Source organism: Macrosteles quadrilineatus, unplaced genomic scaffold (genome assembly GCF_028750875.1).
Source record: "Macrosteles quadrilineatus isolate MER2022 unplaced genomic scaffold, UCM_ALF_1.0 Scaffold_6__1_contigs__length_79288215, whole genome shotgun sequence".
Taxonomy (NCBI): Eukaryota; Metazoa; Arthropoda; class Insecta; order Hemiptera; family Cicadellidae; genus Macrosteles; species Macrosteles quadrilineatus.
This window is the reverse complement of record NW_026542599.1, coordinates 12,193,078-12,220,455: the sequence shown is the minus strand read 5'-3', so window position 1 is coordinate 12,220,455 and position 27,378 is coordinate 12,193,078. Positions and strand designations below refer to the sequence as shown.

General features: G+C 35.2%; 2 protein-coding genes across 8 annotated transcripts in view; one reads left to right on the top strand and one right to left on the bottom strand.

Annotated features, from left to right (window-relative positions):
* The window catches only part of LOC128996254 (myocyte-specific enhancer factor 2), a 118,081-nt gene extending 113,559 nt beyond the window's left edge, over positions 1 to 4,522 (top strand). For all 5 annotated transcript variants that reach the window (XM_054421449.1, XM_054421445.1, XM_054421446.1 and 2 more), the window contains one exon: positions 162 to 4,522. The gene's annotated coding sequence lies outside the window, so the exon portion shown is untranslated. The remainder of the gene's footprint in view (positions 1 to 161) is intronic.
* Positions 4,523 to 6,154: 1,632 nt separating this feature from the next.
* LOC128996269 (NF-kappa-B essential modulator) overlaps positions 6,155 to 27,378 on the bottom strand; it is a 30,514-nt gene continuing 9,290 nt past the window's right edge. Inside the window, exons 5-16 of one of the 3 annotated variants that reach the window (XM_054421472.1) lie at positions 27,061 to 27,123; positions 26,236 to 26,322; positions 25,002 to 25,187; positions 24,256 to 24,371; positions 22,595 to 22,714; positions 21,479 to 21,581; positions 20,679 to 20,843; positions 19,941 to 19,967; positions 16,782 to 16,949; positions 15,905 to 16,089; positions 14,720 to 14,753; positions 6,155 to 9,585 (exon numbers count right to left, since the gene is read on the bottom strand). In XM_054421472.1, coding sequence (XP_054277447.1) covers positions 9,466 to 9,585; positions 14,720 to 14,753; positions 15,905 to 16,089; positions 16,782 to 16,949; positions 19,941 to 19,967; positions 20,679 to 20,843; positions 21,479 to 21,581; positions 22,595 to 22,714; positions 24,256 to 24,371; positions 25,002 to 25,187; positions 26,236 to 26,322; positions 27,061 to 27,123 — 1,374 coding nt within the window. In that variant the 3' untranslated portion in view covers positions 6,155 to 9,465. Of the gene's footprint in view, positions 9,586 to 12,137; positions 14,026 to 14,719; positions 14,754 to 15,904; positions 16,090 to 16,781; positions 16,950 to 19,940; positions 19,968 to 20,678; positions 20,844 to 21,478; positions 21,582 to 22,594; positions 22,715 to 24,255; positions 24,372 to 25,001; positions 25,188 to 26,235; positions 26,323 to 27,060; positions 27,124 to 27,378 lie in introns of those variants that run through there. The other 2 variants (XM_054421470.1, XM_054421471.1) reach the window with 2 other exon arrangements.

Here is a 27,378-nt window from a genome sequence, read left to right as displayed (position 1 = left end):
TTTTGTCTATAAATATTTCAACCATTTTCATCAGTAAGTTTAGACTATATGTCACGTAATCTTTGGAACCTGGCCTAGTCATCTTCACCAAATAATATTGTATAAATAGATACTGTAGTAAAAAATGAATTTTCATCACCAACTTTGTGTTCTGTCCACAGATGATGCAGTGAGCGCAGGGAGGTCGCGTTGTGTCGCGTCGTGACGTGTCTCATCGTGCTTGTGTCGTGTGAACATTCCGCGAGTGTCCACTCCACATACAGGGCCAGAAACTTTGTTTTGTAAACATTTAGTTATGACGGACCATTTTGAAAGTAAAACCACCAAATGATGCATCTATCTTTTGGAGTATTTTATCAAATATTTTTCTTCTATAGATTTATCTAAGATTTTACTGTCTTTGAATTTCCACCACCAGATTCTCAGCTGGGTGTTTGGAATGCTTAGTAATATAAAGATTGCTGGTTCGATCCTTGTTTTTAACTTTTGGCTTTTTAAAAGATAAATTATAACCTAGCTTATAACGTCACAAAGTTGCACAAGTCATCTCATTCAATTCTTAACTCACAAAGTATTCTTAATAAGCTTAAGATTTGCACTGAAAGTGGTTTAAAAAATGTGATTAAGATGGAAAATTAGGTTCAGATACAAAATGGGCCGCCCGATTAAATGTTCACAATTTCAATAAGGTTTATTACCACAAAAGTATAATGTCTTATTGTGATGCCTTCTAAAGTGGTAAAAGTCTGGACCCACAACTGTACATCACCTCTGCGCCATAGAGTAACATAGTGACTGACAAATTCCATAGAGGAAACAGCATTTCAAGTGTTAGGACCATAAACATGTTAACACGATATTCTTGATGTATCGTTTTGTGTGAGATGTCGTTTTAATGTGTTTATACGTGTCCTTAGAGGTTATATTCGTGTTAAGTGTAAGCTGTTATATCTGGATCTATTTTGAATAGGGAAGGATCGACATATTTTATTTATCTTGAAAATGATTGGAAAATATATTTATAGAAATCGCCTATTGAGATTGTAGAATATATTGAGTCAACGTAGAGAGATAATATATATTATATATATACAATTTGTAATGATAGGAGCCCACTTATTAGTCACTGTAGGTTGTGTTTTATATTTAACTTGAAACAAACACCAAGAAAAGGGTGTTGATAGTCAAATTTGTGTGTTGTTTCTAAGAAGATTGTGTGGTAAATTTTGTATATATTTGTAATATAATTTAGCTCTTTAATTTGATTTTAACTCATTATATCTTTTGGTTTTAATTATATGTCCGACCATTTGATTGTGGACGATATTGTTGATTTATATTAAGAATGACCGTATTTATCTTATTGAGCGAATAAAAATGTTAACGCCTACCTAAGAAAATAATAGTCCGTTTGAAATATTTATGGAGTCTAACTGCACTTGTTTGAAAGTAAAACACACCAGTTAAAAGATTGTTAAAATTCTGTAGAATTTTATTTCTTGTTTATATAACGTAATTTTGGTGCTTTTTTTTGTTGCATAGTTATAATGTATTGAAAGATTTTTATCTTTGTTATCTCGGTTCAAAATGAACTATATTTTTCTAAACTGTTCAATGAAGGATGATATGCAGCATGTATCCTAACAATTTAGTCGTCGGGAGTTGAGTAATTGAAATTTTGTATTTTTGTAAAAATATTGTGAGGTTTGTTGACCAATTCGGTAGTTGGATGGCCGTGAAAGAAATGGCAAAATGACATTAATGGAAAACTTACAAACTTTCACTGGTTTTTGTTTGCTATTTTATACTAACTATATTAATAAGGTACGCACATGTTTTTAAGTTAACCAAAAAAATATTATGCTGGATACATTTGCTGCATTAGATCCTCCATTGAGTAAAGTAGTTTAAAATAATCATTTAACTTATTTACAAAATTGTTAAATATTTTATCCTTATGAAATCGTAATGAATGGTTGTTAAACTAACACATACAAAAATATTAGAGATTAATTTTAAATCTCAAATTTAGTTTTAAAAATGTTTGGCATCATCTAACTGTATTTTTTTGTTAAACAAGTTTGAAATCAAGATGAACTGTTCATCGATCTGACATATTCGTGTTGATAGCTAAATTGTAAGAAGTTTTAAGCGTATTGATATTTTTTGGCAAATTTGTGAAAATGACTTCCATATATGCTTATGAATCAATTGCGTTAAGTACTAAATTGTTTCTTGACGGAGATGCAAAACTAACCACTGTGTTAGTATCGTTAATCATCTGGGCTGAATTGAATACATTTGAATCAACCAATTACTTCCGTTGTTTATTGTTGCAAATTGATTTACTTGTAGGTTGGAAAGCATTTATTAAACTGTGAGTGTTATGTACCAAATCTGCTCAACAGTTAGTGTGTCCTTGCACCTGTATATACTTATCAGTGTACGTGTGATGTCGCTTCTCCTGGTGTTAGCCTTACACAGTGCCTCTTCCCCGTGGCACCCACCCATGTTTGTGCCTTATCGGCTCACAGACAGCTTTCTAAACGACCCCCCGAGTACAATTCCAATACTCATTTAGTATTAAATTAGGACCGTGTAATGTAAGTTTGAAATCGTAAGTCAGGCGACCCTTCCGTCATTGACTATTGGATACTGAAGTAGACATCTCATCTGTTGCCTATTTTTACCTAAAAGAGAACATAGTGTTTTGAGCCACACAGAGAATGTATTAGTGTCTAAAATTATATTTTTGTCATTTTTTGTTGCTGGGTCGTAACAGTTCATATCTCACAATATGTGATTCCATCAGTTTGACTTGGTAAAAAAGTTTGTGTATTCGACAAAAATTAGTAATTTAGATCAGTGCAGTATCGGTGGCTCACATCAACTACAACAATTTTGATTTAAAACTGGTAACAACTTTAACATGGGGATGGAATGTCTAGTTGTATCAATAGTCAATGCTTCCGTGCAGGTGAAATGAAATTTACATCACTTAGAAACTAAGTAACTGTGATAATTTTGATATAGGCGAGGTCAAAATTTAGAAACAGGATTTCACTCAGAAATGTCTCGAGGCACAAATGTCAAGTTAGAATGTAGGGTTGCGTGTCACATACCCACTTTCTGTGCCTTCCTCAGTCACACGTGATCAGTCACGTCTGTCTGTCTTCCACCGGAGGCGGAGTATCGATATCTATGTTACCCTTTGTTGTTCTATCTGTTACTCTATATCATATATATATCAGAGATGTTGTTCCTCAATGGATGGTGCTAGTATCGTCGTCTCCTTGTTCGATGTTCTGTGATGGCGTTATAAACAGGGTTCACATCTCGTGTACAAAGGACCAGTGCCATGCAGCCTTAAATGTTGCCATTTAGTGTTTTTATTTTTGTTACAAGAAAATCCGTCTCAGTTTTTCACAGAGGGTCTTGCTAGTGAAAGTTGTACAATAATTTTTGCTACGATTGGGAATTTTAACTTTTGATTAAATTAGTTTGTTATCATCCTGCGACCCGCCCTCAGCCTGAACAGTGTGAGCACAATTTCAGCCAGTAGCTACGTCGGTGTGGGATGTATACGTGTCTTACCGTACGATTCTATGTTATCAGATGTTCGTCGTATTGTTTAGGATTTGTATAATGTTTTCGCAGCTTAATAGTCATCAACGCTTTCGACACTGGTTATTCGAGAATTATACAGAAGAAATACTCATTATTTTCTAACGATTGAAGTATTTTTAAGCTACGCATCACAATAGCCTTTATATTTACAGGTACGATCCGTTAGTTTTCAGAGAATGCCGTTTACATCGGACATATCCAGACAGTACGTAATGTCGAGCCACATTATTGAACCGACCAGCCTTTTGGCACTGTAGTCAATTGTAGGGAAAGCTATTGTTTTTATAATACTTTATATCACAGATGCAAGATGTTATTAAGACGTGTAGTGTTAATGTTACTGTTACATGTGAAGCTCGTGAGGTGCAGGCTTTCTGTGCCGCACTCTCCAATCATACAGAATGTCTTGTAGAGAGGCGTTGTATATTTTCTTAAAATTGTAAATAAAATGCCAGTTTACATCTCTTATGTAATACTTTCTGAGTTGTTTAACCAGTAACAATACTCGTAACTCCTAAATTAATATTTATTTATTGAGTTTTTGTTTGCTAGTTATCGGCCGATTACGTCGGACGATGATCCATTGATATTATAATCAAAAACGATGTCGTCGGTTCGATGTTGATAGCTTTACGCCTGCACCTTAGGCCATACCAATCAAACATTGTGTCATATGGATTAGTATATTGTACATAATATGTATTGTAGTGTATCATATTTTTACAGTCGGATTCCGTTGCATTGCCGAACGACTGATCGTTCATGGCTGATAGTGCAATACTGTGTAGAGAGAGTGAATGCTATTATTATATTATTTGTAGCTGGTTTCAATTAAACGATAGATATAATTATTTGTTACGTAATGTTTGAAAGATTAAATATAAGAAAATAATTACAGTTGTGTACTTGATTTTACCTTATACTTGTTTCATGTAGTGGAATAAAACCTGTCTCTAAGGAGGGTTTATGGGGCTAGGTAGCGACATAGACTTCCCATCCCATTGTAAATTTTGAAGGTCGTTTTTCGTGTTTAATTCATGTCCGGTGACACAGGTGGCTAGTGTCGACAAGATTTTGTTTATATTATTTTAGAGTTAATTTCATGATTTGTGCTTTACTGTTTGGTTATATGACTAGAGAATCATTGTTTATGATTTTATGGGTTTATTTGGTTAAACGGAGTTTTAAATGACTTAAATAACAAGAAACAAATTGCAAACAAAACACGACCTCAATGGTGCACCAGACAGAACTAACGATAAAATTGGATTCAGCTGTTTTATAAGGATGGGAAACCTACTAAGAACGTATGTTTTATCTATGGTAGCGATACAAAGTGATAATTTTAAAAATAGTGAATAATGTCTCAACTGTTTCTGGGAAACAAATTTCGAGAAAAAGTAGAATATTTCTTTGCTGACTTCCCTACATGTACTCACTCATACTGGGGCAGAGCCCAAGGGAATTTATCACGTTTCTCTTTTGAAGGCTCATCTACAGACCAAGACCTTTCTTTAGACACCTCTATCGAGTTTCTAACTGTAATATATAGATTTGAAAAGATCCACTACAGTTTTGTTTACTTACTTTAAAGTACAAGTTTGGACCAATGAGGTTCAAGGATTGATAGAAAAGAAGTGAAATTGTAATGCTTTGAATGTCAATGAGTTGTTGTATCTTAATCATAATCAGTGGCAATGGAAATGAAAGGTTATAAACAAAAACATAACCTTTCTTGGACGTTATGAGTAGTGATTGTTAACAAATGAGAAAATGGTTGTAAATAAAGAAGTGTACGCAACTCACGTAATTAGCCTTTAAGACACTCTTAGAAGTTTTAAATATTATCTTTATATCTTTAAGCAATCGTTACGTAAACTACTCGTAATGGTTTTTCTGATAAAAAAAATATATTTTTGGGTCTAAAACAAAAACAACCTCAGATAATCAGAAATGGACTTTATGCAGTTTGTGTAGTCAGTTTTTTATCCTTTTGGTCTGAAAAAGTATTTTATTGTTGGGACCACATAAGTTTGCAGTTGGTGGCAGCCAATCACAAGACAAGGCTAGTGCGACGTTGCCACATCGCCCATTGACAACACTAATTAAAATATACTAAGCAATATATTCAAATCAGCTGGTATTATTAGATTTGGCAACACCGCATGGTTCTCATTGGTTCATTCAAAACCATATGGTAAATAGGCTCCTCCCTCAACTGCAAAACTTATGTGGTGGTAGAGTTCCCACTCCACTACACCACTGATATGCAGCAGATGGAAAGCAGTGATTTAATTTGACTCATTATTCTCTGAACTTAAAAAACTGCTCTACTAGATTTTTATAAACTTATCGAATCAGCTGGTGTTCAAGGGATAAATAAACCAACAAATAACTCTTATTACATTTTAGTATGTTTATTCAATACATGATAAAACAATAAGGCTAATAATAAGGAATAAAGTCACATAAAAATCATTCTATAACTAAGTAATCAATACTACATAACAGGTATTTCATGGGTAACCTTATTTCATAGTTTTTTATGATAAAAACTTTGATTAGTCAAAATATCTGAGGTTTATAAAGGGTAATGGACTAAATCAACAATCCAACCGTTACATAAACACAACACATACAGTACCAAAAAAAATGTAGGCTGGTAAAGGTCAAGATAATCAACAGTATTTATTAAAAATTATACTAGGCCATGATTTTTTTCTACCAACACAACCAACGACTATTGTCAAACTCAAATATATGCCACTCTGGTTTAAATGCATCCCTTATTCAGCTTTATTTCACTAAAGTCAAATTTTCCTAACTTGAAAATGCATTAAAGGAATACGTAATCTTTTGAATATTGATACAACTTCAGTATCCAATAGTCAATGGCACATTATTTGACTAAACAACAAATTATAAAATTAAAAGGAAATAACACATGATGTATACGAGGTACTAGGCTAAAATCACATAAATCTCTTTAGAAAAGTCAACAACTAACAGTCTCGAAATTGAGCTTCTATTGGGTTTAAAAAAGTATAAATTTGGGAGGGCTAAGATATCGCACATGAGCAATAACAAAGTTGAAATCGATAATAGAAATATTTCCTAGCCGTGAACTTGGGCCTATTAAGGCATAGTGATTAACTGGAAACGTTTAGTCCCGGAAGTTTTGTGAGGTATCAAGATAATACAATAAATAGGCTAGATGTATCAGAAATGGGCTAGGTGACGACTTTAGGGTGGCCATAGGATCCCCAAAAAAATGCACACATTTTTCCGTTATCCTCGTTTTTCGGTCGCCAAGTGTACTTTAGGGGTCTGTGGGAACCAGACATTTTCAGGTTGAACCAAAATTCGGGCAGAAGAGTCAGTTCGGATCAGAAATGTTTATCAGGCCAAGCTTGAATGGAGTCAAACTGAGCTGAGCGTTTATTTCTGTTATAGCGGTAAACTTTTGAGAAGATGAGTGATCAAAAATTGACAATTTCATAGCGATGGTTTTTGCCGAAATTGTGAGAGACGATGATGTCACAGTGACTGCGGAAGGTGTTTTCACTCGCTGTGACAGCGGATAATGACCGCTATGACTATGACTATGACCGCAGACAATATGTTCACAATTTCACTGAGACCTCACGAATTTGCCGTGCAATGTTCAGAATGTTTAGCAGTCGTTTTTTGTGCAAGCAAAAATACAGAACGTTGTTGCTGGGTGTTACACCCTTTGTATTTACTGCATGTAACAACAATATTGCACTAAAATCAGTTTTTCCCGTGAAATCTTAAAATCCACACATAATTCCCCATCTTTGGCCACTCTGAAACTTAAATACTTGCCATTGAAAATAAACACAAATAATGTAGAAGGCTAGTGAAATGTTACAATTGATTTTCTAACGCATTGTAAGAGCAAATGCATTTTAGGAACGTAAATCAATTTTTATCAGGCCTACGTCAAAGTACATTCCCTAATCCGACTCGGTCAATATTTTTTTCAGTAAAGTGTAACAGAAATGAATTGGAGAAAATTTCAAAGTAATGTGAACCTCTCTAGAGGTAGTTTGAAGTAGTTAATAAACACAGAAAGTGAACAGGAAACAATATAATGATTGCTTTAAAACATTCAAGTTTGTCATCAACTTATTGACTTATATAGTGTTTTTTTTATATTTCAATTGCTACATAAAGCACTAAAATATCTAATTATGTAGGCCTACTTTTCATAGAGTAATTTTTTTAGCTATAGTCTACAATAGAATAGCTTATTTTTAAACAAAATTTTGATGGTTAAAAACTGGGTCCAGCCTGCCATCATTCAATTAGAATTTAGATAAAAACTTCAGAGAGATTTGGTAAGTAATAACACTTTCATGTCATTAACTCTACATTCATAAAATAAATCATTAAATAAGCAAAGATTCATTTTAAAATCGAGTATACTAAAAACACAGTCAACTGATTATTTACGTTATTTTTAGACAAATATTATGGAACAACAAATTTAACAAGATGATGACATATAATTAAAATACAGTATAGGTGTTTGGTTTAGTAAAAACAATAAATAGCACAGTACATTGATTGGTGAAGTCAGAATTACATAAATATATTGATATTACATAAAATAGGCTAAAGTGTTTAAAATTCTGATCTGTGAAAAGTTAAAAATCATAATAGTGATATAACGATAAAATTAGACACATTTTACATATTATAATCCTAAATATTAAGTGTTATCTAATATTACATGCCTACATAAATAGTTTCTTTTTTAATTTGTAGGTACAAAATATATACTTTGTTTAAAATTCTAACCCTAGCACCATTTATCTAAAGAGCAAATCTAAATAGATGCTCATATGCCAAATCCCAATAGAAAAGAAATAATTGTAATAATATACGATTCTTAATTTTTTTTTTAAGTGACAATATTTTGCTTCTTTAGGAATATATTAATTACAATATCAACTAGTCTCCCCAAATACTTACTAAAACTGCCTGAAAATTTAAAATCTCTTAGAAGATACTGCTTTTTATTGCACTTAGTAAAAACTTTCAACCCTAGTTTCAGGGATGGTAACAGATCAAGGGACCCTAAGATGTTTCCAAAGTAAAATTTAGATATCAACTCAAGTTGTTAGATGGTTTTTAAAATTGCCTCTATATTAAAATACATTTACAACTAACCCCTTAAGAACTGATTAATTTAAAAACTCGTACAGTGGTGCCTTGATAATAAATCAACCTTGATAACAAGTGTAATTTTTAATGCCCCTAGAATTTATTTGACCATTAATGACATGTCACTACAAACTTTGATGAGGAGTCCACCTTGATAACATGTCTTATTAAATAATCCCCACGATAGTCTTGTTATCAAGGTTCCACGGTTAGGTAGACAGGTAGACCATTTTCAAAATAAATAGTCTTCTAATTTGTGTTCCTAATGAGGCAATCAAACGGCTTTAGAGGTTCAAACACCTAAGTTCAAAGAACAATTCTTATAGAACAACTATATTCAACTAACAGTGGTCAATAAAGTAAAAAACAACAAAACTATAGAAGAAATTGTTAAACATGTAAAATTAACCTGAGAACTAATTCTGTGATGTGTTTCATTTGAAAACATTGGTTCAATCTAACAATTTCATTATTTTGAAATAATTACCAACCCAAAAAGTAATAAACCTAATTTGTTACCATCCAAGCTACTGAGGAATCTGTAAAATCCCTCGGGTAAATCGTTGCACTTGTGAACCAATAGGTGAAAAAATCTTTAGTTTGCTCGTCACAGCCTTGCTGAAATATGTCGTCCAATTTGTCGTTCAATTAGTCATCCAGTTTGAGACAAGAGATGACATGTTGCTGTAGCGGATCGATCGTGGTGAACATTTTGTTGCATTCAGGATTAGGGCAAAAGAATCTCTGTGGCGCTGTTTCATTTTGTGGCTGAAAAACCGTAAAACACCTTCGGTAAATACTGGACTATAGTGGGGCCATAAAATACCTGAGTAAGGTATTGGGAGATGGTTGGAACCATAAAATATCCTACGTATTTTCACTTACTTTTAGATACTACGGTGGACCATACAGAGGAAACATTCAATGGTACACTTAAGTGGTGTCTAGCACTAGTGTGTCTAGGGCAAAGTCCAACACCGCCCCCTCGCCCTCGTGTACTACAATACTCACGGTGGAGGAAGACCCTGTGCCCTGTGCGATAGGAACTTCCGTACAGTGCTCGCCACTTCCTCGCTTGTCACAAGTATATTTCAGTTACAACATACTAGAGCTGAAAGCGGACGGTTGTCCCATAAAGCACGTTTTCTTTCTACTTTACTTTTCTGTGGGTAGACTAGCTTCAAAGTTGAATTTAATTGAAAAAAAAAGTTTAAATTTCAATATATGTTATATGTCTGTAAGAGAACAAACTTAACACTTTGCAATTGTTTTTATCACACAAAATTGTGTTGGTGAACTACTACAAAAAGCAAATATAACTTTTTTAATTTGCAAGGTATTTTAGTTCAGTTGCGCACTTCTGAGAAATGGGTTAGTTAGTCTTTAAAAAAGATATTACTAAGTTACATTTAACAATCTTAGGTCAAAATAGAGTTCTCAACACATAAACACACAGCTTAACCAAAAACAGAAGATGAGAGGTTAGTTTTAAATGCATAACTATAAAGGTTTTTATTTTAATAATGTTAAGCAAAATAAAACTAATGCTGTAACACTACTTAATCTTTCATAAAAATACAACAATCTTCCATTCTTTTACAACAATCCGATACAAAATAGCCATAAATTTACTATGTATCTAAACTGTTGGAACATTAGTTTTCTTCATTTGGGGATTTTCTAAAAAATAGGCACTTTTAAAACATTTGGCACACACTGTAAATCCATCAACCTAAAGGAAATAGAAGATTACAATTTTAAGATAAACACAGAGAGATTTTATTGCCAAGATTAACTCAACGATAAATATTTGACGATACTCATATCTTTTTTTGACCTACTAGAGTTGATGTTTGAAGAGTAGATATCGATTTGAAAACGGATTTAGTTCAAGCATACATTAAATCTGAATGTTTTCAGAAATATACTTAATATGAAAAAAAAGCTTTTGTACAACTAAACGATTTTCATAACCAGACACTGTTTGACAAATTTTCAGACTAAGCAAATTTCCATTCTAATTGCATTTTCACTTAAATATTTCCTTAAACATGTCAGATTTATTCCCAATTTAAATAACTTAGGGTTTAACAAGTAGGTACTTAGGTTTGCTGCTACAGGGAAGGTGGTAAAGTGTGCTTCGTGTGATTGTGCTAAAGGATAGATACATGAATCTGAATAGTTGATGTTTTTGGTCTCTCGGGACATAAAAACGAAAAAGTAAATCGATCCCAGGTCTAGGTCTTACCATGAGACTTACGGGTAATAACATACTATCAATATAGAAATTTTGCTAAAAGATTATCAAAATATTAACCAAATAGGCCTATTGGAAACACTATTTTGGCAATATAATTATTTATTGGTGTCCAGTTTTAAACAAATGTTAAAAGTGTTTTAATAAATACCGTCTATTACTTTAATTGCATTAAAACTTCATTCAAAACAATACTGACCGCAGTAAAGTCTATATTTTCCAATATTTTTGTTACCCCTGTGTTTGATTAATTACAAGTTTTATACTGTTGAATGACTTGGCTAGGCTCAAAGCAACATATTGTTGACCATGTGTGGACATGGGTTTTGGAAGGTAAATTGCAACTTTTGAAAGGGACTTTCCATAGGTCCTGTTACCGTAATCGTTATTACATAAGCTAATGTCATTGGAAATCGGATTCATTCTAAGCATTTTAAAAGGAAGTGTAGTTTCTAAGATTTTGGTTTATGGGGCACGTCCTTCTTTACTACTTCCTGAGAGTACTTTACAGTCAATAATGTTGTTAAACAATCTTGTTGTTTGTAACTTTGTTCTGCCTATTGTACCTTCTGTCATGTAAAGCTCCTTTTCAGAAGAACTATTGTACCTTCTAAAGAGTTTGTTTTTTGGTAAGGGTAAACCACTTCTATTCTTGTATATACACATCCGCACATTCTCCTTATTGTTCAGTAGAGTTTCTCTCAAAACCGTGCCAAAGTTTTGAAAGCTCGAGAGTATTGACATATTTTTTAAATGCATTAGATGTGTAGACATCCCACTTATGCAGCAGTGGCATACATTGATCAATATAAGTAGCTCTACGTGGGCAAGATGGATACATATTGTGGATACGGATTTATATTACTGTATCAGGCACGGTAGCGGTACTCAAACTGTTTGAACCATAAATGCTTTCTTCATGTATGATTATTGGTGCCTATCATAGTTTTATAGCAGTAGAAGGATAAAACAGTCAATAAAGATGGGATGGGAGGGATAAATATGAAAAACAATAAATATTGAGAAAATTATAAATTATATTTTTTTCATACATTGATTGGTAATATAGAGAAAATTTATGTCATAACTAACAACTAAGTACGCAAGTATTCATTAACAAAGCAAGTGAGTTGAAAAAAATGTTTACACAACATATCATTGTATGTTTAGTTAATCTCTTAAGGACATTCAATCTTTTACCAGTAATATTAATAAGTATAACAAAACAAACTGAACTATATAAGGTAGCTAAAGCCAGTGACATCCTATTTGGCTTTCCTAACCATCCTCTTAAAGCTCTACAGTACAAGTTTCTGTAAAGAGCATCCTTAGAACAGAGATCTTTATAAAGGTGTTTATTTTTTACACACCTCAGCTACAATTCTATAGTTACACTAACAGTTCAAACTTAACAGTAAACCTACCTTACAGGTGAAATATACGAATCTCAAACAAGACTTAGGATCATCATAACTTAAATTACATTTTAATTTGTAATTACCTTTAATGTAAATCTTAACATTTGAATCGTAGTTATTTGGTATTATAAGGCACTGTCAATAGCTATATAACTAAAATAGGTCTAAGCATTATCTCAGGTTACCTGTATGGAGGATAACAAGAGGGCAATGGCTGGAATGAAGGGATGGATTGTGGGTATATCCCTTTAGTCATGCCTTATTGAGTAGACCACTTAAAAAAGGAAATGTAAAGAAAAGTTTAAATAAGTTATTAGATTGTTACCTATGAATACTCTGGGAATAATATACTTTCGCCTGATCACGTAGTGTCCCACCAATGTACAGTTATTTTTGTTTTTTTTTTCAACCTAAATTTTCATGGTTTTATGTTTGTGTGCCCTATTTATTATTAATGTTTAAAACATTCAAATTATGGCGACAAGAAGACATCTTTTTACAGGCCTGAAGATGACTCCATGACTTCATTCAAGACTAGTTGCCACAACACAACATTCCAGATCACATGCAGGTATTTACCACCAATTTATGGCTAAAACTCAAGAAAATAATTAGATTTACTTGCAGGGCCGGACACAACCATTGTCCTGTCATACCCCTCACAGGCAGTTAACCTAGACTTAAACTTACACAAGATATAATAACCCAAATTATTTACCATAACACATTTGCACTGAGTAAATACAAATCTAAATATCGCAGGAACAATATCACATCGTACACAGTCGGCGCACCTCAGTTTGTCTACAAACCGAAGAAACCACAAGCCTCCTTGTTGAGCAACAACAATCGCAGTCTCTCAGTGAAAGAAGTCGGAGGTTGAGGTTTCTCACGCAACACTAGATGTAGGGAATTCTGTGCTTCCTTGGGTTCCTCTTTGGCGACGCACGGAATCTCACTGACTTCGGTCACCCCTTCATCACCCGCACACGCAGGCAGATCTCCGAACACCATAAACACAAAGTTACCTTCTTTCTCAAACTCGAGCAAGAACAGACTCAAGTACAAGTCAGACAGAGGTTGAGGTCCGTCCAGGGTAGAGTTAAGGTTGTACCATCGACTGCCCACGCGGCGTATAGTGAACCAGTGGGCGTGCGAGTGACAGATGAACGCCCTAACTGTGTTCAAATTCTGTCTTGCAGCGATCGCTCTCGGATCATTGCTGCTGAACGGAACCATCTCTAGACCCCACAGAGCCAACGCACAACCAATCACTTGCACAGAGAAGAACCCAGAGTCGTCCATGTTCTGCGACGGTTGGCTGATAAAGCTTTGAAACTCTTTGGTGTTGATTCCCGCCTCCACCAACGTCTGTTTCTCCGCATAGTCCATCTCCATCGCCAGTTCGGCCAAGTCCACGGCGTTGAAGTGCGACTTTTGCAACAAAGCGTTCAAGCAGTGTTGAGCGCACAGATTTCCGTCTTGTTTCTCATGAAACACCATGTTTATTTCTAATTCTTCATTTTCACTATTCTGCAAAAAGAAAATCTTTTTACCGGTATTTTCTTTATCGGATGGCAGAGTGAAGTTTTACAGTGGTGAGAGGAGAAATTTAATTTGTAATGCTTGCATTAAGGTGACAGAAAAAATACTATGACTCGCTCAGTCTTAAATTTATCATTTTGTTACTGCTTTTGAGTTGTAAGTTTTCAAACGTTCACATGTACTTGAATAATATGCTACTAAGCTAAACATGCAGGTTATTCATTCTCATCCAGCATGCATTCAGAGAGGTTAACTGTAAGAAAAGACCACGAGGTCCTATGTTCGCCACAATAGAGAAGCATTTTCATTTTATTTTATTTTGTTCAAATCGTTGTGTGAATCGATGTATAAGCCTACCTGTGTGAGGGGTTTAAAAAAAACAGTTAACAGAGCCATTGTTGGTTTATTTCATTCTGGCTCACTAAAGAAATAAGACAAAATTGTCTTTTTAACTAATGGACGCAAGTGATTTACTAGTTATTTAATAGGTAGTAATTAAATCCATGGACTAATAATTATAAATTTAAAAGTTGTTAGACTTTTTAAAGGTCTAAATGAATGTTTAATAACATGAACATAAACTTATTATTTACTTAGAAAAATAATTTTACTCATAGTTTATTCAGTTAGTGTTTCAGTTAGATTGGCAATTCAAGTTGTTTTTAGTTTCGTTCATACTCACATCAACTGGAGATGGTGTTTCTCTCTCAGGTTCCCTGAAAAAAAAAACTCTTTAGTTAGTTAATAAGGTAAGATAAGATACATTCACAGTTTACGACAGTTCAGCATTGAAAAAATTACCAGCAATGTTGTTTTTATGTATTTTGTCAAAACAAAACAGTTTTAAAAACATGAAGTAAGAGATATTACTCTTCACCAAAAAATTTAAAAGATTTATCCAATATTACATGCAGAAAGAGTCCATAACAATTATTTAGGTAGTAACTAATAACAAAAACAAACTAAAATAAATTACAATAATTGATAAAATAAAAATACATACTAATAAATAATAAGATGAAATAAACAAATTAAAATGATGGAAAATACTTAGTCATAAAAAGAATTACTAGCAGACTACTGAATTCAGATCTATTATTTTTTTTTTTATTTACATTGATAAGTTCTAGCAAAAAGAGATTAAATTGCATAAGAGAGTTCATTTTCCATCTCTTTAACAGGGTTTCAACGACAATTTTACTTTTTATTTCCCTGACTTTTCTCTACCCCTATTGCTGTTGATATTTAACTTGTCGTTAATGGATGAACACTCAATCATCCTAGTGATTACTCAAACATTAAAACGTAAAATTCACAGGCTTTTTCTGGTCACATCATACTCTGTTTTTGGACATTTCCCTAAACTTTTGGTCCAGACTTCCCTTGAACTGAAACACAACCAATTTCTTTCCGTTTCCAATTCTGCATGAACACGGTGTCTACTAATTGATCAAACTAAATTTCAATGACTTTAGGGGAGGGAGGGAGGACGTTAAAACACACTATCAATCTATGGTACCAATAAGACAATATTTTTAGTGATCTGAACCTGAACCTGAGATAGTCGGGCATACAATATTTTGTGTCGTAACGATTTTAAGCTGGCTGCCTGCTGCCAAAATATGTTTGCTCTCTGCACTATGAATTCATTGCCTGCAGTAAAGTGCAAAACAAAAGGCAGGTTTGGGAAAACTTTTTTTAGTTAGGCCAAATTTTTTGTGACTTTTTTGGGGATCTTAAAATGAAAATCTGTTACTTTTCATTATCTTCTTTGACCCCTCAAGTAAAATCAGTGACCAGTAGACACCCTGTCACACTTTCCGAAACCCTGTACGATTGACCACAGCTGTGACTATCTTGTACACACCTGGTCTGCACAGCTGGAGCGCTGGGCTGCGCAGGAGTCTCCCCACGAGAGTTGTTCAGCTCGTCTATCAGCTCATGGTTCCTCCGCTGCAAGTGCCTCAAGTCCTCCACAAGTCGTTCCTTCTCAGCCACTAAGGTCTCCCGTGACTTCCTCTCCGCCTCAAAATCCGCCTGGTAGATCTTGGCCTGTCAACACAGAAAGTATCATTCTAGCTCAGTATTAACACAACCCTAGTCTAATCCTTGGTGATCACCTGAGGAGAAGGATTGAATGTGACAGTTGAAAGAGGAATACTAGTAGTTGACTACTAATAGTTAATAGTAGGATAAATGAGATGACAAGTGATGAGACGAGAGGATAGGGATGGTAGAGGAAAAGAAGATGGAGAGAGAGAAAACGGAGAAGTCTGGTCTATTACTAGAAGAAGGTCAATAGTGATAGGTTGAAGGTGATGTGATGAGGGATGTGTAAAAGAAGAGATAGGCATGACATAGACGTTTCCAGGGCCAATGTTTGTGATCAATGGAATGTGCCTAAGGTTTCTTGATAATGAAGCGGCTCAAATTTCATCAGAGCCTTTTTTGCCAGTGATCACTCTTGGGTGAAATTTTTTAAAGAAATACAATACTGCCTAGTGCTTTTATGTCAAAAAAATTTTTATTAAGGATTAATATGCCTACTTTTAAAGTGTGAAGACAAGTATGCCATGTAATCTTTTATTTCCATCATGCAATGATCATTCTAAATATTCATGTTTTACAGGTCCCCTACTGTAATAAATTATTTAATTATTCACAATTTTTTCTCGAGCAAAGAGAGGGCAAACTGCTAGTATTTTAATCTTATATCAACTCAAGACTCAAGGAGTAAAATGTACCTGTTCCTCCAGCACGGGAATTGTATCACAGTCAACCCTAAGTTTCTGCATATCAGTCTTGAGCGCCTCCATCTCGTCAGTCTTGGCCTTGAGTTCTTCATCTTTAGCTGTGACTTGACCGACCAAGTTGTTGACTTGTTCCTTGAGAGTAGCAATCTCTGCACCCTCCTGCAAAACAGTAAATACTCAATAAATACAAAATAATAAAACCCAACACTGCATTAAACACTTAGGATTCTAATTCTTGGTTACTCAACACCTTTGATGCCATTGCCATTGAGGGATCGTTGGATCTTTCTGACTTAGGATTTAGATTTTAGTTAACGCTTTCAAAAAAAATTCCCGATTACTGTGTCATTGTGAGTTTTTAATCAGGCAAAATGTGTGGATAACAACTTGAAATTCTCCTCCCGAAAAAATGGAAAAATTATTTGAATCTAGTCAGAAAAATAAGAATACAGATTGTTAGCCCATAGTTATGGGTAAAAACAAAAACAAGTACAAAATTAAAAAAAGATTGATAACTAGGGATGGACGGGTCCCGAAATTTCGGGAATTATTCGGGAAAAAAATATTCCCGATTATCGGGACGGGATTACATTTGATTCGGGAATTTTTCGGGACGGGTTTTGGTCCGATCTTCGGCGATTTTGCCGCTTCGCGAGTGCCGATAACGCCGCTATTGCGAGCGATAGGTCCGCGAACGCAGGAGACGATTTCGACGATCATTCAATCGTCATTTCGACGATTGCGCCGTGACCGCGGAGTCATAACGACGATCGCGCCGTGACGCGGAGTCATACCAACGATCGCGCCGTGACCGCGGAGTCATACCGACGATCGCGCCGTGACCACGGAGTCCAACCGACGATCGCGCCGTGACAGCGGAGTCATGCCAATTGCACCGTGACCGCGAGTCATATCGACGATCGCGCCGTGACGGCGGAGTCATGCCGACGATCGCGCCGTGACCACGGAGTCCTGCCGACGATCGCGCCGTGACCGCGGAGTCATGCCGACGATCGCGCCGTGACCACGGAGTCATGCCGACGATCACGCCGTGACCGCGGAGTCCAACCGACGATCGCGCCGTGACCGTGGAGTCCTGCCGACGATCGCGCCGTGACCGCGGAGTCCTGCCGACGATCGCGCCGTGACCGCGGAGTCATGCCGACGATCGCAACGTGACCACGGAGTCATGCCGACGATCGCGCCGTGACCACGGAGTCATGCCGACGATCACGCCGTGACCGCGGAGTCCAACCGACGATCGCGCCGTGACCGCGGAATCATGCCGAGGATCGCGCCGTGACAGCGGAGTCATGCCGACGATTGCACCGTGACCGCGAGTCATACCGGCGATCGCGCCGTGACCGCGAAGGTATGCTGACGATCGCGCCGTGACAGTGGAGTCATGCCGACGATTGGACCGTGACCGCGAGTCATATCGACGATCGCGCCGTGACCGCGGAGTTATGCCGACGATCGCGCCGTGACAGCGGAGTCATGCCGACGATTGCACCGTGACCGCGAGTCATACCGACGATCGCGCCGTGACAGCGGAGTCATGCCGACGATCGCGCCGTGACCACGGAGTCCTGCCGACGATCGCGCCGTGACCGCGGAGTCATGCCGACGATCGCGCCGTGACCACGGAGTCATGCCGACGATCACGCCGTGACCGCGGAGTCCAACCGACGATCGCGCCGTGACCGCGGAATCATGCCGAGGATCGCGCCGTGACAGCGGAGTCATGCCGACGATTGCACCGTGACCGCGAGTCATACCGGCGATCGCGCCGTGACCGCAGAGTTATGCTGACGATCGCGCCGTGACAGTGGAGTCATGCCGACGATTGGACCGTGACCGCGAGTCATACCGACGATCGCGCCGTGACCGCGAGTCACAAGTTTCTACAGGTACCTGTATATTGTTACCTATTTTTTGGTTTTTATAGATCAGTACCAAAAACGGTAAAAATTGATTTTGTATGTCTTTTTTGGTAACTGCTATACTCAAGACTTTCTTTTTATACACAGAAAAAATCCCGTCCCGTCCCGTCCCGAAAATCGGGAAGGAAATAAAAATCCCGTCCCGTCCCGTCCCGAACTAAAAATTCAATCCCGTCCATCCCTATTGATAACCTTATTTTAAAAATCTTAAAGCAACTATCGTGTATGTTAAACACAGTGGCGGTTCCAAACGTATTTTTAAATTAAACCTATAGTTTTTGGTACTATCAATTGGAAATCATGCCCCATTGTACTTTAATATTGGATAGGCCTGTAAAATAAAGCATTTTGGTGACAAGCGGCACAAAACCGTCTGTTAATATTAAACTATTGGACTGATAGAAGCTAACAACATTGATACTTCAAAAGGTATAGAAGAAATTAAATATAGTCTATTATCATTATCAATTTTTAAAAAATGTCGGTTGTCCACATTCCACAAATTCAATGAGTAACACGGTTTGGAAGTCAGACTTGAACAAAAACTAATTTTTTACTAGGTAATCATCCAGTTAAATGATTTAAACTTTATTAAATCTATTTATATGATATCACCATAACACAACAAAATACAACCCCTTACCCAATACCAACAAGATAATAGCATGGATGAAATGACGATAAATGAATAGCTTGAAAACATGATACAAACCAAGCTAGGAGCAAAATATAAAAAAATATTCAAAAATCAGAATTAATGAATAAACTTAATAATTAATTATTTAAATTTCAGAATGATGAATTGCTATAAAATATGGTTTCAAGTTAACAATAAACTAATATTTACGTTTAAGGAAGATCTACAAAAAAAACCTATTATTGACGAAAAACAAAATAATAAAAGACCAACTTTAAAATTAATTTATTTGTTTTATACAGTTAGTCTACTAAAAATTAAACAGTAAATAAGATTGATTTAGCAACAAACTTCAAACATATCCTTTTTATTTACAGATACTTAAAAATAAATCCATCTGTGATGTGTCATACAATTTAACTACGATGAAAATGCTCATTCATTTACAACGATACAACAATAATTTTCAGTTGCAAAATAGCACTATTTTAAATTTCACCTGTAGGAACAGGAGATAAGATTTTAAAGTAATGCTATTCCACAATCTGATGTGTAATTCATTATACTTACAAACATTCCTAAAAATGTGAAAGCCCCCTGTAACATGTATTATTATTTATATTCTATGTATAAATAATCATTTTAACTTAGAAGAGTAAAATTTTAGCTTTAAAATCAAATGGGTTTTGACACATCACTTTTTAAAGAGGCGTTAAGTCAATACTTTAGACACTACATCAGATAAATTGTAATAATTTATCAGTAGTCAAAATAAAAAATGTTATGTACACTTTAATAAACAATTATGACTATATTCAGGTTTGCTTATTTTAATGTCGTAGGCCTATTCCAATTTTTTATCATACACTTTTGTATATTATCATCGACAATATGACCCAAGTTACTCTGTATAAGCAGTGTGCTGTACCAAGAAAGACACGGAAATCTAGGTACCGGTATTTATTATTTTTCAACACATGAGAAGATATTTCATGGATCTGTAAGCAGGTAACATGTTAATTGCACACTCAGATTAATTATTATCAGTGCTGCTTAAATCACTAAGTGTGTTAGTAGTATATCGAACATCCACAGGAAGTTTAGTTCACAACAAAATGTAAGCCAAATTCAAATTTTGTGAATACTGTATAATTTAAAAAGAAATTAAATATTTTTTACATCAGTTTTGTTTAGTTACATTAAGATAACATCTAGGTTAATTTATTAATTGTGTTCATTTAAACTTCAAAACTATCCTACCTTAAAAAGAAACAATATAGAATATACACTAAAGTGGTGATAATTTACCTTCTTCTCATCGTTCTGCAACCGCACAGCCTCCTGCAGAGACGACAGATGTCTCTCAGATATAGCCAGGGCCTCTTCCCTCTCTACGAGCTTGGCAGTCAGAGAGTCAATCTGCTCTCGGAACCCTTTCTTTTGCAACTCGTCGTATGCCAGACCATGTGACTCCTAAACACCGTACATTTAATGTGTTGCATTGATTAAGTAAAATAGTAAGCCAGAGGACTAGTATACTCGACAAAGCGCCGTATAAAACTATTGTTCCAGTGTGAGTTTAGCTGAGACATTGTTTCGCTTGCCGCTTGTTGTGCCAGTTTTATACTTCAATCCAGTAAAATTTGTTTTCAGATCTGACGATTTTATCGGTGGTAGGGATTGTTAAAAATTATTGTAGTATGGGGCTTGAATCTAATGACATGCAATAGAATAACGATAATGAATGTACTGTGAGTATTGTGGAAGGAACCTAACCTCAAAATAGTGGTTGACCGCTTTTTTGCGGTATTTTTTGATGGTGTATCTAGGTAATTCATCCCCGCTTTTTCCCTCCATTTGGCAATACTGAGGGCTGGCTAGAAGTAGTGTTTAGTCCTATATGTTAAGAGTTCTTGTAAAACTACGTCCTCAAAGACTGGTACGCAATATATGCCTCTCATTTCGATAGAACTAAATTTAAAAGTTTTTTCGCAATCATTCACGCAGCGCATTAGCTGTTTGCGCCACCGGCATTGGCTGGCCATCACGTAGCCGCATTGAACGTGTTAAGGGAGCGTTAACTGTACTATATTTAATTTTATTATTACCTTGACGGCATGGTCGGCCCTAACTCGTTCAAGTTCTTCTCCTAACTGCTGAAAGTCTCCTAGCATTTCGTGAATAGTTGCCACTGTCTGGTACAACTTCTCTCTGGAAAATATAAGTTATTTGGTAAACAGTTTGAATCTAGAATATGTGTGAAACCTTTTGAATACTTATTCCAAAAGTTAATTACTTGGTGGTAAATTTGATAGAACTTTTGTCACCAATAAGCCTATGTATGGCTCATAACAAAATAAAAAAATGTTAAGAACAAAAACCAATGTGCCATTATTTATAGTGTGAATATAATAATCCGAACCTATAGAGGCCTCTGATTCGGATGTCAGATTATCAGAAAAATAATACTAAATTTAGTCTATAAGCTGAGGAAAGCCAACTTATGAAGTTAAATTAAGTGTTTCTTGACAAATATACATTTGATTGGATAAGCTTATGCCTAATTTTAGACAAAAGAAATTTTATTGAATACAAAAACTATTTAACTTATCAACTCTCGCATACAGCTGGATCTTGATTGAAAAAGTCAGATACTTAAATTAAATTGACAATTATAGAAAAAGGAGGATAGCAACTACCTTACACTTTCAAGGTAAGCTAGCTGCTATCCTCCTTTTTCTACAATTCAAAATCCTGGCCTAGAGCCTTTCCTTGAACAAAAGTATTGACAATTAATCAGGCTAAGTGTAGTAAATAGTCTTATTCTACCCAATAATCACCACTATTCACTGTAAGAACCACAGTATCAAACTGAACAACACAACGAGAAAGACACGAGACTGTCACAACACAAATCAAATTACAATATTGTTCATATATTACCCATCGACTCATTCATGGCAGTGTCGGATTATCATCAATTGTACAATGAAGTTAGTTCATCTATATAACTTGTCAATAACAATACAATCATTTAAATTATTTACATGCATTATTTGTTTCATTGCCAGAAAAGTGGCACTTTCATAAACGATAGATAAAACTCTCTTTAGAATGTTATCGATTTTCTATTTTGGCTACAGTTTCTGGTTGCAAACTAACTCTAGTGAACAAAACTTCACTTTGTATTACAAAAGTGAAATAAATGTACGACTGAAGCTTACTTTCTAGAGACGCTCTGAGCTTGCTCTTCAGCCAAAAGATGTCTCAGCTCTGTTATCTCAAACTGGGCTGAGTTGCCAGTAGGATCAGTCATTGTCAACCAGCTGTTTAGACTGTTGAACCTGTAGCAGTTATAAAAGTAAGCATTGATAAAAGGCAGTAAGACCTCTACGAAGTAGAGAAACTGCTAAAACTGATTGGCAACAAATTATTTTTTCTACCTACCTCATGACCCCCATGAGTTAAATGACTTTAGATTGGTTCCTTAACTTACGAGTAGAACTAAGAATCAATTATTTAACAGAGCCATTAGTAAATACCCCGCCGCAGCAAACCTGCAGACTAAGCGAATTTCCATTTGCCTGATTGGATTTACACTAAAATGTCTCCTTAATTAAAAATATCACATTTATTTCCTACTTAAATAGAATCAGTTTCACATACTTAGGTTTGCTGCAACAGGGAGGGTAAAAGTGTTTTTTTATGTAAAATGTTAATAGTTAGTAAGAAATAAAATTTTCCAAATTTGGGCAAAATATGTTAAACAAGCAAACTACAACAGTTTACATTCTCCATAAGAATAACATGGTAGTTTTAAATTAAAATATTTTTCCGAAACCACTAGGCCCATTCAATATACTAAATTATTTGTTTTTTTAAGCACTACAAAATAGTTTGGAAAGAAATTGCAAAATTTTATGTTTTTTCCTGGGTCAAAAATGGGAAAACCCCCATTTTTACTCCATAAAACCCTGTTCCCATGGTACAGTCATGCTGGTTCGCGAACTCGTTCGAATAAACGTAGGCTTACACGTTTGTACCAAATTTCATCAAAATCGGATCATTTTTGCCCGAGTTAACACGCTAACGGACACACATATATATATGAATTTGAACGGATGGTATTTTTGGCATCTAGGGACCTCAAAACAAACAAAAAATCGGTCTTACCATGAGTACTATGGTATTAGCTTATTCCCTAATGGAAAATTCGCTAAAATGTAATCGTAAACCATCAAGATAGTGGGATATTACTGACAGTAGCCATACAGTATTCTTGTGAATCCATTATTGTAATTCCTTGTCAGCTTAGTTATTAGCACATCATTTTAAATTACAAAAATGGCATGGAACTACTTTACAGGCTCCCGTAACAAGATATTATTCAATGAGTATTATTGACCAAAAATTATTATTGAAGTATTATCGAAAAAAAAAAAAAAAATTTTTGTGTCCATAGCCCAGGGAAATAGCAAAAAATTATAGAGACAAAAAAAATATCAAAATATATTTACACCTCCTAACAGGGCAACTTAATTGAACAAAATATTTAAAAATAGTTATTTACATTATTGAAATGGCCTGCAGACAAAATTGTGTTAAAATTTCAATCAGTTCAACTGATATCTTAAAAGTCGCAGCTAATCCCAGGAAATATTAAGAACTCGCATATTTATATTCATTTATGTCATTTTTAAATATAAGATCCAGAATTTCTCTTGTGAGTAGTACAATTAATTATGCACAACAAATTAATAGTAGCCTACAATTTTTAGTGTAGGAATAGGCCAATCCCAAACTATTCAAAATGTTTTATTTCATCTAAATCGTCAATTGATTACTGTAAATGGGGTATTGAAAATATCAGATCAGGGCTACTAACCTGGAGTGCTCTTCTTGAATTGAAGACTTGAACTGTTTCAGCAGTCCTTCATATTTCGTAAGTTTCTCGCCGTAGTGCAGGGAGTTCTCGCTTTTGACAGGAATAGCCTGTGCAGTCTGTAAAGAAAACTGAGTCAACTTCAAATAAAAAATGTATGTATAATATGAGAGAATAAACTGAAATTTTTTTACAGTTTAGCTGTACAGTTCGTTTTGCGAGTGAAAATCCAAACGTAAAGATGCACATTGGCAAAAGATACCTTGTCCTCTTGCACAGCAGATAGCCGAAAGAAAATTAAATGAAATAACATGTTTGTCATGCAGAATTTGCATAATTGTGATACAGCAGTAAACATATGACATGTCAGTTTTTTTTACTAAAATACATTACAACAACTGGCAGACTTAGTTTGGTGTCAGTGAGAACATTTTCCTAGAGCTGTGAAGGATACTATCCATTCGTCATATCAAAATATTCATCACTGAACAGACTTATTAGATTAGATTGTTCGTTCATTTCTTCCTAACTCAGCTGTACACAACAATCGAGTGATCGCAAACTATATCGTAACAATATGTTTACTCCCAGTGCGGTGATAGGAAAAAGTGTTCACCGCCTAGGTGACTCAATGTTTGTAAACATACTTATGTCAACCGCGAGCTGGTTTTTCACTTGCTAAACGATTCACACCAAACTGTTGTATTTTTTTAAATAGTTCAACATTTGTTCAGATAGCAATATCTAACCTCCAACGCCTGCTCGGTGTGCGCCAGACGACGCTGTGTCTCAGTCAAGTCCTGAGTACTCCGCGCCAGCTGAGCCTGCAGCTTGTCTATGTCAAACTCCTGCTGGCGCCGAGCCCTCTCAACGGCCTCCAACTTGCGTGTCAGCTGATCAACAACCTCCCTCAACTCTGTCTCCTTGTTTGTTGCCTAACAAGACACAGAACAAATATTACCTATGGTATATTACCAATATTTTGCCATCCCACCCACGCTGGGCTGTAACCCAACTGTTCACACATTGTGATTGGCGGGATTTGAACTCTACTACTAGACCGGCTGTTTTCCATAAATGGGAGCACAACTGGGTGTACTGTAGACTCCTGACTATCCACAAGATGGGTTAACTACGGTTGCGGATTAATCACGATCGCAAAAAAAATGTAAACAAAAATATTATATGCAGGGTAAAATGTAGGTTATACAGACGATGTTTAGCGTGAGGAGGCCCCATCATCTCACGGGTAGACTATACAGTTGTCGTTGTTACATCACAAGAGAAGATTGTTTACTACAGTAGAACTTCGATGGTTGACACGGGCCATGACGTAATGACGTAACATGTAGGCAGCGGCCAAAGACAGGTTCGCCGAGGTCAAACATAAGAGTTTTCTTATTGTTTTTGTGCTTGCAAAAACTCAATACTTAAATCATCCCATTAATTTTAATTTTTTCCCATTTAAAGTGAAAAGCAGTTTAATATTACAAACTATTTTAAACAGTAAGAAGTCAAAGAATATACAATAGAGATGCAAGTTGATAAGTTTGTTTATTTTTGTCAATTTCTTCGCTCTATCTCGTGTTATAAATACTCCCAGTATGTAAATGTCCAATATACTCTGTATAGGTTGATATTTCGATAGTTCGACACCCCCTTAGTCCCTTAGTTGATAGTGTCGAACTATAAAAGTTCTACTATACAAATTTTTTTTTTCATAAAGCATTAAAGCTAAGATAACACCACAATATAATCTTTTACTAACAAAATATAATAAAATTATATATGTTGTTATCCATTTAGTTCAAAAATAAATAAAAATACAAAATATAGATGAACTATCTACATTTTTCCAGTTGATATTGCTTGTTTTTGGATTAAAGTATATTTTTTTTTATAAAAGCAGAACTCAGAATAACTTTGAACCTTTGATCATTTACCAAACAGTTCATCACTAAATGTAAAAGCTATGAATCTCACCTGCAATGACATTTTCCTTTCAGCCGAAATGATCATATCTTCTTGCATAGAAGACAGTTTCATGAGGTTTCCATTTCTTCCCATAAGCTGAACAAAAACAATGTCAGTTACTTTTAAAAATAAATAGTAAATAATTACTAACAATTGCATAAAAACAAACATTAAAGTGCATATTTCAATTGAGCCAACTACAAAGTCCTGTATATCTTGCTAAATTAAAAGGAAAACTTACTGTAAATATGTCAGTGGCAGTGAAATATTCTAATGTTTTGTATAAAGTGTAAAGTTGTGTGTGCCTTGTGCCAGTTAGGACTCTTTCCCGTTTAGGTAAGCCTTTCTAGTTGTTTTGATTGATTTTGCCATATAGCATAATAAATAAACAACTATAGTTGTTGCTCAAAGTTGGTTATTTTTTTATGGTAACCAGCTCCAAACCAGAAACAAGAACTCAAAAAAAATTTGTTTATGACACTAAAAAAAATGTCTGCCTCCTTACCGCATGGGTTAACAGTAAGCTTAGGTACCTAAATGTTCTTAACAAGTAGATCATTTGACAATGCCTGAATAGGCGAAACATGTTGTGAGTTTTACCATTACTTTTTTTAACTGTGGATGTAAAGGTACCTTATAGGCCTAATAGTCTAGTTAAACAGTTTAGGCCTACATAATGGATTTGAATGAAAAAAATTCGTTGAAATCTGTTTCGTAATTATATTTTTCGCAAAGTGTTCTGAACCCAGACAGGTTATTGAGTTCCAAGCACAAACAAATCTCGGTAAATTTTAAAATTAAGGTGCCAAACACAAGTTACAATCATTTACTCACTCTGGTAGCTTCACCGCTCAGTTGAACGTTCTTTTCACTAAGTTCTTTATTTTCTTCCTTCACCTATAGAATAAAGACAAACTTTTATTTAAAGACAAACCGTTTCATCATCATAAATTAGATCATAGCCACATTTTAAATCCTATTCTGTTAGAGATGATGAATCAGATATTTACTTTATTTTGCTATGGTTGCCAATACACATTTCCTTTTTTATTTATTTAATCATGGTCAATTTAAATTAACAACTAGGTGAAATTCGTCAGAATCGATTGTTACTGTTGGGGTTTCAAAAAATAATTTAACTATCAATCTGTG